The sequence below is a fragment of the Mytilus edulis genome, chromosome 5 (assembly GCF_963676685.1).
Source record: "Mytilus edulis chromosome 5, xbMytEdul2.2, whole genome shotgun sequence".
Classification (NCBI taxonomy): domain Eukaryota; kingdom Metazoa; phylum Mollusca; class Bivalvia; order Mytilida; family Mytilidae; genus Mytilus; species Mytilus edulis.
Genome location: NC_092348.1, coordinates 20274028 through 20289460, shown reverse-complemented (window position 1 = coordinate 20289460; position 15433 = coordinate 20274028). Strand labels below are relative to the sequence as shown.

General features: G+C 32.0%; 2 protein-coding genes across 2 annotated transcripts; both read right to left on the bottom strand.

Moving 5' to 3' along the window:
- Positions 1 to 2937: 2937 nt before the first annotated feature.
- LOC139523175 (uncharacterized) lies at positions 2938 to 14785 on the bottom strand. The gene is made up of 3 exons (XM_071316981.1): positions 6804 to 14785; positions 6055 to 6276; positions 2938 to 5368 (listed from the first exon to the last, which is right to left on the bottom strand). Exon 1 carries the CDS (start codon positions 14303 to 14305, stop codon positions 8222 to 8224), a length of 6084 nt encoding a protein of 2027 aa, XP_071173082.1. The 5' UTR covers positions 14306 to 14785; the 3' UTR covers positions 2938 to 5368; positions 6055 to 6276; positions 6804 to 8221.
- On the bottom strand, positions 5126 to 7238 carry LOC139524985 (uncharacterized). The gene is made up of 3 exons (XM_071320156.1): positions 6804 to 7238; positions 6055 to 6276; positions 5126 to 5368 (listed from the first exon to the last, which is right to left on the bottom strand). The coding sequence occupies exons 1-3, from the start codon at positions 7236 to 7238 to the stop codon at positions 5126 to 5128; spliced, it is 900 nt and encodes a 299-aa protein (XP_071176257.1).
- Positions 14786 to 15433: the final 648 nt, after the last annotated feature.

Here is a 15433-nt window from a genome sequence, read left to right as displayed (position 1 = left end):
GTCCCCAATAACCTATGATACTTTTGCTGAAATGCTCCAGTCATTCAATATTTTATAAAATTCTTCCAACAACACTTTACATACCGTTTAAACTACGCTCTGAATGCCCGCGATTTCGCGGGTGTGTTCTAGTATATTTTAAATTGCGCTTTAGTTCGATAACCGTTATATCCAGGGGACAGTAACAAGAAACTTCTCTAAAGTTCTCGTATTTCATAGATTACGATAACACAAAGAGTGCGGAAATAATCTTTTAATAGTGTAACCCAAATCATTCTTTCCTCGCCTTTTTCTTTCCCTTAACAACGCTTAAGAATATCCCTAAAGTGGTCTCATTCTAAGCACACTTACTAACTTTACGTCCTGGCCGTCAACTTTTTTTTTTATTTGAGTTAGTCATTGCCAAATAAAAATCTCTCTTGCGTTTTGAAGTAACAGGATGTTTTGCTTACATAGCCAGCTAAATTATTGATTCTGATAAAGTTACAAATGTGGTAAATTTAAGACAAAAAATAATATAATGGTTCAGTGCGAAAGACCACTTAAACCAAGTTTTAAACAAGAAGAAATATCCTCATATACCCACAACCGAGAAATTTGATATGAACAGTTTATGTCCGGTGCATTTTCATGGTTATCTATCTATAAATAAAGGAAAGATTCTATTCATTTTCATAATCCCGAACGACGATGTTTTATAGTTGTGGGGGAAATTTGAGGATCATAGAAAATTAAAAAGATGTGGTATGATTGCCAATAAGACAATTCTCTACCAGAGAACACATGACGTAGAATTTAACAACTTTCGATAACCGTACGGTCTTCAACAATGAGCAAAACCATACCTTATAGTAAGCTATAATAGTAGGCCGCGAATTGAAAAATGTGAAACAATTCAAACGAGAAAACTAACGGCCTAATTTAAGTACAAAACAATAAAACGAATCAAAGAGCTGAAAGCTCTGAGGGAAAAGACGGCCGATGATTTTTTATTATTTTTGTATCAAATGATGGTTGTAAAGACATTTCATCTTTTATTCTTATATGAATCATGGTATTAACAAATTTGTAAACTTTGCAAAGCAGTGGCGGATCCAGAACTTTTTCTAAGGGGGGTGGGGGGTTGCTCCAGTGATTCCCTATATAATCAACCAAATTTTTCCCATGAAAGGGGGGGGGGGGCACTGGATCCACCTATGCAAAGTGTCAGTCAATGAACCATAATCATGAAAATGGCATGGGGCTAATAAACATCCATGAAAATGAGACTTGTAGATGCCTCATTAAATTTGCATACCAAAGATCATTGAGTTAACATGAGCAGTTCCATTTAAAGTGATCTAATCACACAATAACAACATTATATTAACTATGCAAATGTTTAAGTCAAAATACTATGATTTAGAGGGCAAGGCCTATTTTCTCCATGACCATTAACATTGACATATCACAAACAGTTCCCTTTTTGAACTGACTTGATTACTAACTTGTCCGAGGAAATTAAGCTATAGTATCAAAGAGAATTGATCATTTAGGGCCTAATATTCTCTACGGGAAGGAGATGTGTTCATGCTATTACATTAGCATACCAAATGTCAGTTTTCCAATAACTGACCTAATTAAAAACTAATACCGCTGTACTAAGTGACCTTTTACTATCAGTTCTCCATAAATTGACCTAATCACAAACTAATACCTGTGTACTATGTGACCTTTCACTATCAGTCCTCCATTAACTGACCTAATCACAAACTAATACTGCTATACTTAGTGATCTTCTACTATCAGTTGTCCATTAACTGAGCTAATCACAAACTAATAGCTCTGTACTAAGTGACCTTTTACTATCAGTTCTCCATAAATTGACCTAATCACTAACTGATACCCGTGTACTAAGTGACCTTTTACTATCAGTTCTCCATTAACTGACCTAATCACAAACTAATACCACTGTACTTAGTGATCTTCTACTATCAGTTGTCCATTAACTGACCTAATCACAAACTAATAGCTCTGTACTAAGTTACCTTTTACTATCAGTTCTCAATTAACTGACCTAATCACCAACTAATACTGCTGTACTAAGTGACTTTCTACTATCAGTTATCCATTAACTGACCTAATCACAAACTAATACCTCTGTACTAAGTGACCTTCTAATATCAGTTCTTCTATTACTGACCTCATCGCAAACTTTTACCTCTGTACTAAGTTACTTTCTAATATCAGTTTTCCATTAAGCAACCTGAACACTAAATAATAGTTCTGTACTAAGCAAAAGTTGCACAGTAAATATACCATGACTGAGGGGGCCAGGCCATATCCAAGTAATCTTCATGGAGGTGTAATGCAAAAAGAATATAATTGCATACCAAGTGTCATTGGCCTGTAACTTGTTATTCAACATTTACTAGGTCTGAATACAAACTAATAACTTTGCTGATGCTGCTGTTACTAGCAATAGCAAACGCATGTCTTGATTTTTGATTTGTCTGAAATAAACAGCATACCGGTGTCTTGCTTTTGTTTGTGTCAAGTTTGAAAAAAGATATGAATGAATCATATTTTTCTGTTGATATGCATATCTATATAGAGTGTCTTTATTATATACGAGTCAAAAATTATGCTGTGTTGTTTCAGAGGATTTGCAAGAACAAGAATTGGAGACATTATACATTACAACACTTGTATGAGAATATTAACTTTATTACAATATGGTTTTAAAATATAGGGGTTCATATGATTTCATTTTTTATTTTGTTTTGAAGTATGTTTATTTGGTTTATTCAGCATATCAGTTCATATATAGAGTTGATATCATTTGATGTGTGTATTGTTGGTGAAAATTTCAAGTAGCACTTTTACTGTCAATTTTAGGTTTGATATAGATTTCAAGATTGCCTGATATTCTTATATAAAACAAATATAAAAACTAAAGATATTGAAACATTTATTGTATTTAAATAAACCAATCAGTATCAATTACAAGATTTGTAAGAACTCAAAAGTGAATATTTTTAAGGATTTCATGAATCAAAGTTATTATTGTAGTTTTATTTACAATACATGCATAGATATGTTATATTTGCTTCTAACAGTTTGTTTAAACATCAAGTAAGTGTATATGATTTGGTATAGAAACCATATTATTCATTTACAGAGTCATCAGAGACGGAACATTTTTAAATGATAATATTTCATATTTTCCATCAGCTATTGCAGCTGGTCTCTTTATGTTTTGATTAAAGACTTTGCAATATAATAATGAATACTTCACAATATGTCTATCATGTTTTGTCAAGAGATTTGCTGTAAATATGAATGCTGGAGAGAGAAGTTGAAGTTTTCTTTTTTTATTTAGCCTTCTGATATTAATGGTTGTATGTTTTTCTATTTTTGATTGTAATATCACTAGAAAGTTGTGTTGGCTGTGGTTATACTTGGTAGACAGAGCACAAATATTCCTGGGTTTAAGCTATCAACATAAGAACGTTATAATAATTGATTTAAAACATTTCTGGTCTTTTCAATTTAGCACTGAGTATATAATCAGAAGTTAACTTTGAATCATTTATTGTAGACTTAGAGATAAACTGAAAATGAATAGTTATAGTTTTTTTGCTCCATTGCATTATTTAAGTTCAGTTGAGACATGAGTTTAGAGAATTGCACCAATAAATATACATTATGTACAAAAGCACCTTAATACTATTATTTTATACTATTGCACCATCATTATATACATTTCAACATCAACAAGTTATATTATATCATTAATAAAATTTCAAAAAATACAACAATACATTTAAAATAATGTATCAAAAGATCACATTAATTGGATGGAATGTTGTTAAAAGTGTAGCACCATAATACAACTATGCTATTATATGTAAAGTAACTGGTTTATAAGTTAGGATAAGGGTATAAATCACTTATCTTTTTAACAAGTAATGACTGATTAAACAACTCAACAAGTTATCATGCACCATTTACAAAATTTCATACTGTATAAAAAAGTCATAATAAATAATATAATAAAAAGAGATCACATGAAAAAAATGGAAGATTCATTACTAAACATGGTAGAAAATAATTTATATAATGAGATCATATAACATGGACGGGAGCTTTGCATACTAATTGCTTTATTGTATTTATTATAAATATTATCATACGTAGATGAAATTTATCAAATTTTGTAATGAATATGCCCTTCATAGATATGAACCATTAATTTTAAGAAGATGCACCCATTTCAATTCACTGAATGATACTTAAATATATACATTGCATAAGCTATCACATTATGTACATCAAAAATTTGTTGTATAACTTTTTGTTTACTTTTGTGAACGAGACAAATGTCATGGAGTGTTCTCATTCAAATTGATATGAAACTATATCATGGTGAAAATGATGATTTGCATTTTGAAATATCATATCAAAAAATTGTGAATACATGAGTAGAATTGACATATATATATATATATATATATATATAAAACTTAAGTTCCTGAGTATGAATGTAAACAATTCATGTGATAATTCAGGCTTTTGATTTGAGGTAGCATTTTCAGATCTTCATACATAACAATGTCTTTTTGAACATTATGAATGCACATCATATCTTTATAACATATATATATTTGGCAACACATGGATATAGATTGTATATCAAAACTTAACAATTGGCACGTAATTATTAACATCTGCTTTCAACAAACTAGACAACAATTCATATAATTTACATCAGAGAATATTTAACCAACAATCTGAAGATTATGTGCACTTAATATTTATAAACTTTGTAAGCACTCAAATTGACATAAAAAATTAATTTGATTGAGAAGAAATAATTAAGCAACAAATTGTGATGAGATAAAAATTTCTATAATGTAAAAAAGCAAATTTTCAAAAAGGTATTGTCTTTATTTATAATGATAAATTTGTCTTTATAGTGATTTGAGATACATATGATAATTGAAAATAAATCTAGGTTAATGTTGATTTAAAGTTTAGCAACATTTTAATACAGTAATTTGGCAATAAAATTCATTTTGTTTGGAATTTCAAGTCTGTCTAAAAATTTATAGTCATTTATAATCTGATGTTATTTTCATTCAAGTTATATGTCAATGGATACAGATGAAACTGTATTGTTTGTTGATACAACTATGTGTGCAGTGAAAGGAATCATTCCTTCAATAACAGCTTCTATTTCTTCATCTTCTGCAACTATATCTTGTAGAGCTGCAATAGGGCATTTGTAATCTGAGAAAATATCTCCTTCATGTTTGCAGACCAGAAAGAAAGTGTCATCCTCTTTGTAGAAACCATCTACGGTTACACTGTGCTGTTCTGATACAAACTACAAAATAAATGATTTAAATTAGATATTCATTTTATATCTTGTGCATCTTTTGCTTGGCAAGTTATTTTATTAGACTTTTAATTTCACATGTTTCTACAGATGAAGCCAACATAAGATATGTTGTAATTTCAAACGTATTGGTGTGTATGTATATATTATGACTTGAAAGAGGGACGCATGTAAACATGTGTTTCAGGTAATACAGCACATCAATATTAATTTCAAAATCTTTATCACTAGAATCTTTGTATCTCTGGCGACCTGTACTGTGCATGTTAATCAATTGTTCAAAGAAAGGAAATACATATGAATTATAGTATTTTTCATCATACATCCCAGTATTTTATTTTAACTTTTTGGAACTTTAGTTATTAGCAAATAATATGGTATGAAGTCCAGTTACTTCTTAACCGATATTTCAACGCATGTCTATAATGGTATTTGAGTTTGGTTGAATTATTGATTTATCATCTATTTGTAATGTTAAGAATGTTGTTTTGATTTTGCAATATCAGTCCTTTTAAAATATATAAACAATGCATATTTTATCTTGCAATAATATTGGACTAAGTTTTTTTTGTGATCTACGTATGGTCCAAAGATACATGCAAGTGGGGCATACAGGTACTGTACAGACATTTTTGTTTAAGTTTTGATTGCATTTTAAATTATTGAACATTTACCTCAAGAGTGCTTTGTGGTATTGTCTGAAGGCTTATTTCTCCTTTGTGCAAATTTAGTTTAAGAAATGTCACTTTGACTGTTTTTCCCACTTCTATTGTGTTTTCAGCCAATTGCCTCCACAAACTGATCTTTACTTCAGCTGTGGAGTCTTTCACATATATCTGCCGAAGTTTGATTGTCTCCTGCGTCCTCTGTGTTACTCTCTCTACTATGGCATCAACCTATATAAATTGATCATTGATTACATTATGTTTGGAAAATGACAATCAGATTTATTAATATGCAGACGACAATGCCAACGTGATAGCAATGTACGACGAAATTTTTTTCAAATTTTGCAGTCGAATTAAAATGTATTTTTTCTTTGCATTATTTTACCATTTTTTATGCAGATATGTTGTATTATCTTCTTATTTTTCTCTCTTTTTATGTGATTTAACAAATATGGCAGTTCATTGAATCCTGTGTTTTGACCTGGAAGTTTACCGATTATCACTTTATAGTATAACTAATAGTTTATATAAATTAGATTTCTTATATATATATACATGTATATGGGAGTGCTGATGTTTGTATGCTTATTTTTTATCCAACTACTGCAAGTCTGACATTTGTCTCTTTCATTGTGTAAGAGTAGCTGTACACTGAGGTATTCTTAGGTTCATTTTTATATAGATATATGCTTTTTTATTTTCTATGTTACATGTATTAACAAATAATATTATCATATGTTACAAGACATACTTACTCTCATTACTTTGCCTTTTATAGAGACAAATTGATCTGGAGTGGTCTTTTTTGCTAATTCAATAGGCACTACTGCTGGAGGTGCTGGTGGTTTAGCCAATTCAACAGCCAGAGTTTTGTATTCCTCTGCTACATCTCCAACTCCACCAGTGACGGATACCTTGGTTGCTGAAGTAATGATTATCATCTGATCTCTATAGATATAGTTCCTAATCATTAGTGTTGAGTTTGGTTTGATGGTGTTCAACTTGGCCATATCAAAACACTGGCCCTTGATAGCACCAGTCTGGTCAGCAAAGCCTATTGTGGTGTTAGATTTTGTTTGGCCATCTCTTATGTAAGTGTTGGTGGCTCCTACATGTACAGTCTGGACTTTTATAGGAACTCTGTATGGGGAATTTGATGATTGTTCCTTTAGTTTGGCAATTGTGAACATTTTCTGGAAAAGAAAAATTGATTTGTTAGCAAAAACAATGAACTATTATATGCAATAAGATAATTATCAAGTAACATGACAGTAAAACATAAGAAGACAAGTCAATTTTGATATAGCAATAAGGAAATGCATGAATGATGTCTTATATTTATCATCTACTTTTCATACACCCTTGACTATATATAGGGATATATAATTTGGATAAATAATGGTAACTTACCAAAATATACAGCCTGATTTAAATCAGACAGGAACAGTTTCAGAACTGGCCATATTTTGGCCAGTTATACCAAGACAATTTTGTATATTGGATCTAGTATTATGTTACTTATAATACCACTTAGAAATTATATACAAAAGAAGTTTTTTTTTATTTATCGTTGCATCCTTGTGTTTCATTATCTTTAATCTTTTTCATAAACAATCTTTTCATCAGTATCTATCGAGCAATTTCACAACAAGTAATGCACACTGGATCAATAATTACAAATTCCTGTTAGCAATGTTTATTTGTTGATGTTTCAAGGAACAAATCAGATAGGTTTTTGTTTTCTAATAATTGATTAAATGCAAGGAATTTTGTTATATTATGGGAACTTTATTAATTACCAATGAACTAGGTTGCAATGTGTTATCGTTTTGTGTCAATTAAATAATTGAATTTGTATTATTTAAGACAATTTTGAAGTACATGTAAAAAGTTCTGATTTGATTGGAAACTGGAGATGAGATTGTATAGGATATAACAACTATTCATAAACTTTTTGAGTGATCCTTAGATGAGAAATGTTCCTAATAATTCAAGAATAGAAAATAATATAAACAATTACATTTAACAACTTAGAAATAACAGTGTTTTAATTGCTTGATGACTTCAAAAATTTGAGTACATTATGATTACATGTATATCATCAGCGAGCATGTGTTTTTGTCAACTTTGAATTCAATGAAGTAAATCAAACACTACACTTGGGAACACATTATTACATTGGTAAACATATGAAAATTGGTTTATGATCTGAATAATAACATTCCAAAACACCTGACTTAGCATTGTTATCAATGAAGTTCACAAAGATTAAATCCAATGCAGTATTGTAATCTGTAGTGACTTCTTCAATGAGCTGATTGAATCCATAGGTTTTCATTAAATTTATCAGGGAGCAGTTATTTTGAATGTCAACATTGAAGTCTCCCATTAGAATTGTTTTCTCTTCAATTAAGGAAGAAACAGACTGCATCATAATACTGAAGTTGTTCAGAGTTGAAACTTTTGGAGGACAGTACAAGAATATTACTCGCACTCTTGTATTTTGTTTAACAATTACAGCAGATGTGATTTCAATGCCTCCAGGTCTTCCTTTATAAGTACTTGATAATTGATGCTTTGAATAAACAACACTGCCATGATGGGGTCTAATCAAGGAGTTACTAACAGAATCATGTCTGTATAGTGTGGCAAAACCTGTTATAGCAACACAAGAATCAGCCTCTTCTTGTTTTAACCGAGATTCAGTTATGCCAATTAAGTCACAGGAACTCAAGTAACTCTCCTCTTTTACATCTTTGATATGTAAGTGCAAAGATCGTACATTATGGCAAAGTATGTTTAACCAAGTCTGTGGATCTGGAAGTTCAATTACAGAGTTTAACACCTTGGTTGTTGAACGCATTCTGTCCATTTCAACTGTTACATCAATGCTAACAGAAATCTTATCTTCTGAGAGATGCAGTATATGCAATCCTTCAAGACTTCGAACTCGGCTAAATGCTACATAGTGCATGTGATCATTTTTCCTCCTTCCCAAATGGGCGACTAAATTGTTTACAGTTGATCCTTGTGATTTATGAATGGTTTTGGCAGCAGCCAAGCGTATAGGAAACTGACGACGAAGTATTTGATATGACTGATTGTTGTTTATAAGGAATTTCCTTGTAACTTCAAATATAGGTGTCCATGTTTTGTCAATTTGGTCATTTCTCAAGTATTGAAACTGACGTCTCTGGTCTTTTCCTATGCCCATGTCATCAAACAACACCCATATAATACTACATCTATTTGAATTTACAATTCTATAGTCCAATAACATAACCTTTCCTGCAGCTCCATTGGTTAAACCATCTTCAATATTTATATTCAAATTAATTTCAATCTGCAGGCCTTCAGCAATTTTCAAGTTTTTGTACAAACCCATTGTTTTACTAGGATCATTTGGTACTCTCTTCAGAGCATCATCATGTAATGTTTCTGATAAGTCACCTGTCACTGAATCTATACATTCAATTGTGTCACTTTTTGAACTAGTTTGTGAGAAAACATACTCATTGAATGTGTCAACTTCTGCGCAAGTAGTAAATAGATGTGGCATAGAAGATAAACTACCAGTTTCTGTTTCAACTAATCTAGATTTTAGAGTATCTATATCTGAATGTGTATGGTGACCTTCTCTTAACCTGTTAAGTAATTCAGCAAACTCAAGATCTCCTTTTTGGCGCATTATTGTTTTCAATTCATACAAACTAAAGTTATCTTGCCATAAATTTGCTGCCAAATCTCCATATTCTGTTGCAGTGTTGTGAAATATCCAACTGTCCATCACTGGTTTCAACTGATACAAGTCACCAACAGCAATTATACTAACTCCACCGAACTGTCGATTGTATCCCATTATTTCCTGAAGCCTACCATTAATGAAATTAAACATCTTACAACCTACCATAGATATTTCATCAATTATAACCACTTTAAGATTTTTATATTTCAATCTGTAGGTATTGAGCTGTTCCATAGCTAAAGGTTTGTATGAAAACCCTCTGCTGACAGGTATACAAAAGGTTGAATGTATAGTATTACCACCAATGTTGTGAGCAGCTTTGCCTGTTGGAGCACATAGAAGAACTTTAACATCATCTGGATTAGAACCTGGAGCCATGTTCAAAATTCTTAGAAGGCCCTGATAAATTGCTCTTATCAAAACTGATTTTCCAACACCTGCACCACCTGACAAAAAGTTGTACACCGGTTCATCTTTGGTTTTAAACCAATGCAAAACATGGTAGAAGTACCTTTTTTGTTCATCGTTTAAATTCCTTACTAATTCCCTATAGTCATTTTCGGGCATTTTCATCAAACAGTCATCATCACCTATTTGTTTTCTTGTTATACCTATATCAAGGCCGACATCATATTGTTCAGGTCTCCCAGGATCAAAACAGCCATACTTTTCTGATAAAGTTAAACCTTTAGATCTATCATTTTCTTCTGCATGCAAATTTTCAGGCATAAACTCTGTATTCATATTGTCATCAAAATTATTCTGATCTCCATTATAACTTTCAACCTGCTCAATCAAGCCTCGGTTTCTCTCATATAGTTTTTTCTGTTTTTCAATACATACTGAATTCTGAGCATACAATTGTTTGAGTAAACTGTACGAATCAGGGATGTCTCTCTCTTCATTTACCCATGGATGGAATAACATTATCAATTCACGGTAATAGTTCTCAGTGTTATGATCTTTATTGAATCTAACATACTTCAGTATTTTTTGAGTCTTGCGTTTTTTCAGTATTCCACCATCTGACATACAGATCTCCTTGTCAGGGCAACTTTGCATGTGATCAAACGAATCTAGCAAGACTAAAGGTTCTTCCTCCTGTGGATCTTCTACATTTTCATGTTGGGGGTCATCTTCCAAACAGTCATTGTCATCTACCTCTGGTAATTCTGACAATGCATTCAGTTTATCAGATTTGCATGGCTTGTTCTTTTTAGGATAAGATACATCATACCAGGAGGCAAAATCTGCCAGGCATAACTTTAGCAGTTCCTTTGGTCGTCGCTGGTATCTTTTAACAACATTGTCTGCTTCAACATTTGTTGAGGTACTAGACATTTCTTCAAGTTTAGCAAGAGATTTCAACAGAGTTATACGCTCGCTAGGAGGACCAGTGTTAAGAAATAAAAAACTACGGGATGATCTTCGCATGGGCAATTGTAAAACAAAGTAAGCTGCTTCCTGGGCACTAACTTCAACATGTGTTAAGAACTGATTTGAAATATGACGCATTTGGTGTTTCAAGTCCATATTGTTTTCTTTAGCTTCTTGGGAAGCCCTGTACATTAAATTGGACATCCCTCTTTGACCTTTACTGATGTATGAGACTATGTATGAAGCACAAGAATATGGATCAAGTACAAACTGTACATCTATATTGGCTTGCCAGCATTTCAACATAATTGAATTGTAGGAATTTATTCTTATTTCTGAAGGGTTCCTTTTCAGAAATAATTTAGCTCTTTTCAAAGAAGACCTTACTGCATTACAATATTCCTCATTAGTCAATTTCAACTCATCCAAGAACTCTTCGAAAGATATTTCACTGCCATATTTCATCTCATCAAGTTTATCTAATATTTTATTACAATTCTTTTTACATGTGGATATGAATTTAACGTCAGTTTCTGAATCTATAGGTTGCAAAAGAGTGGTCTTGCTCATAGGAGGAATTGGAAAATTGAATCGACAAACAGAATTACCTTTCTTTCTACATGTACGTGCATGTCGATGGGTTTGATAATTGATTAATTCAGTCATTGTCTCATCTTTTGCACAAGTAACATGCTTGTCTACAAATGATGTTATTTCTTCAGATGTTGCTTTTCCTAACTCAGGTCCATCAACAACCCAAACTACCATATGAATATGAGGTGAGCCCCTTTGCTGAAATTCAACCCGGTAAAAATAATCCTGTATCTTCCCAATTGGTTCTAAAGGACTCATCATTACACTGTGTAGGAATTTTTGTACTCTATAATCAAAATACCTAACACAAGTTACCGGATCTGAATTAATTAGATGGCACTTATCTTGCCAGGACATTTCATCAATATCTGATGTTGAATATTCTTTTTTGTTTACTAACTTTCCCAGGGTTATCAACAAATTTTTCCATTTAGTTTCTGCTGCTGAGAGTGAAACAAAGAAATGTGGAATCCCTAGTTGTCTTATCATACCAAACAAATCCTTCTTAGCAACTTCCCAGTAAGCAGTTGAACCTCTTATTTGTCTTAGGATTTGATAGCCTTCATTATGTTTAATTAAATTATCAACAGCTCCAGGAGCTAGTACGTCGTGAACAGTTATTTTCTTTCCCTGCAATTTGCATTTTCTGATGGCTAATTGAATTCGGTCTTGTATATATTTAATCTGTAGCTTTTTCATTTTGAAGAAAATATTTGGGATGGACATAGCAACTCTTCTATCTACATTACGCAGCTCCCACTTACTTATTGTACTGTAATGTAAAGGCACAAGCCTCAAATTGTTTGGCATTCGAGTTTCACCACAGTATATTGATGGAAAGGCTAAGAATTCACTGTTATAATCTTGGAATATGCCAAGGGGAGTATTTCCTTCACCAGGTGCAATATTTAAAACTTGTTTATATTGCCTAAATCCTATCGGATTGAGCATAGTGTCTAAATTGCCACTTGGTTGATTTTCATGATTCTGCTCTTCATCCCAACTATCGCAATCATCATTTGACAAATTATGTATACCAGTATCTGCCTCAGATGGAGGCATTTCACATGTTTCATTAGAACGACTTTCTAAGGACCAGTTTGAATCAATATGTATACCTTCAGATTTAAACAAATTCTTACTAGTTAGCAACTTAACTGCATCAATCACCCTATTAGGTCTGATCATTTCTTGAGCAACACTATGTTTGAATGATATCTTGCGTTTCAATTTTACAAACACTGTTTCATCATTATCTAAAGTGCGTGGTAATACTCTAACAGTTTTGTTAATATCTGCAGGTACATTAACAACATTACCTTTCATGCATAGCTGACCTCCCCTTGGTTGTTGACGTATTGACATGAATGGGATTCTTGGGGATATAAGTCTTTGCTCTAAGTTTGTCAAGCCAAGCAGTTCATTTGGTATAGGAGGAAATTTCATATTGTTACCAACAGAACATTCAGGTATTTTTCCAGACACCAAGTGTCGTTTACATGTGAGACATACCCATTCAATATTGTTTACTGATTTTATACCAGATTTGCACTTTTCAAGCAATTTAAAGCTACTTTTGACAGTACTCATGCGTACTACACCTTCTTTAAACCATGTTTGACTACAGGAGCTACAAACATACAAAGGACCCTCTAGTACTGACAAACTGAATTTTTTAACAATATCGTTTGTTAAAGCTTCCTCATCAAGCTTGCTTCGCTTTTGTGGAATAGAATGAGAGCTTGGTATGCGTTTTCTTTTTTTATCTAGTACATCTGAATGACAGGTAACTTGAACTGTTTGTTGTTCATTTGAACATTCTTTTTCAGATAATCTGACTTGGTTTCGGGCAAGAACATTGAAGCTGAAAACACAAAATTTTTTACCACGTGCATTAAGAGGGGTTTTAACCTCAACTCTAATCATTTCGTATACAATCTGTTCTAAATTTTGGCTGCTCAAAGAGCAGGCAAGATCACGTATGAAGCTGCACAGTGCAGATAAGTTTTCATATTTTGAAATATGGCAAGCTCCGTCTGGTATTGGAAGACCATTTCTGCAACGACTGTGGGGGTCAAACAAGTAATATTCATTATTTCTTTTTCTAACTGATATTGCTGAGTCACAGAAAATAAGTATTGCACTATATTTGGAATTACTAGAACTTAGGATAAGGTTGAAAGCAAATTCCAGAGCCATAGAAAAATTATTTTCATAAAAAATTGTTTTTGTCAATGTACCTCCATACGATACTTCTTTCATCAATACATATTTTTGTCCCAAGAAACTGAAGTGTTTAGGAATGTCGTTATACAACAAAAAGTCATGTGTTACACCACAATGTTGACGAACATATTTGTACATTTCATCCCCTATGTGCATTATTATTTTCAATTTTTCTTGTGTCCACAAGTGTAGAGGTTTTGTTTCAGACAATGCCGAGAACACTACACAATTAGCCATACATTGTCTTCCCCGTGATTCATTCCCAAAAACCTGATCACCTTGATGGTAATTGCCATATAAGAACAACATCTTCATTTAAATGGAGTTCAACTGCTTAAGTTAATATGCCTTTTAATGCCTGTAACCTTCTCTTAAAGCAAAACGAATGCACATTGTATTACTAAGAATTGTAAAATTGAAATTGTTTTCCAAGATTTATTCAATTTTTATCAAACAATCAATCAAAGTTCTTGTCTAAGCATTCTACTTGATTAAATAATTCTAGGATTAATATTTTGCCAACTTTGAATGATTTTTGTAAGAATTATCAAAATATTGAAATTGATTTCTAAGATTCATTTCTAGAAGTGTTGAGTTCTTGTATTACCACTAGTATTCAATCCAAGTTCAATGTTAAAAGTATTCACCTTGATTATATATTATTCTAGATACATGTACAACACATGTCATTCATGTCTGATTATTGTAAGAATTATCAAAATATTAAAATTGATTCCTGAGATTCATTTCTAGAAGTGTGGAGTTCTTGTATTATCACTAGTATTCAATCCAAGTTCAATGTTAAAAGTATTCACCTTGATTATATATTATTCTAGATACATGTACAACACATGTCATTCATGTCTGATTATTGTAAGAATTATCAAAATATTGAAATTGATTCCTGAGATTCATTTCTAGAAGTGTTGAGTTCTTGTATTATCACTAGTATTCATTCCAAGTTCAATGTTATAAGTATTCACCTTGATTATATATTATTCTAGATACATGTACAACAAGTGTCATTCATGCCTGGCCAACATATATAATATCTAAGAAACAAATAGAGACACTTGTGAAGACATTTCAAAAATTTTATAACAACATAGTTTCATTCCAGATAGGACCTACATGTTAATCAACCATGTCAAAATTCATACAAAAAGGAAACTGAACTTGATTTATTTTTTGATTATAAAAATGTTGAACCATTCAATGCGAGTTTATAGTGTATTTTCCTAACACCGACTGAATTGCAGGACATGAATACACTCGTAGCATAAATGGATGTAATAATCTTAATCTGAACAGAGCAGTACATGTACATATTCAAACCTATCAAAAAAGTTCACAATTGCAAAAAGGAAAACTCACTGAATCCAACAGTTAATAAACATGTTTATTTCCAATCAAGAGAAAATAAGAAACAAAACCCAAAATATT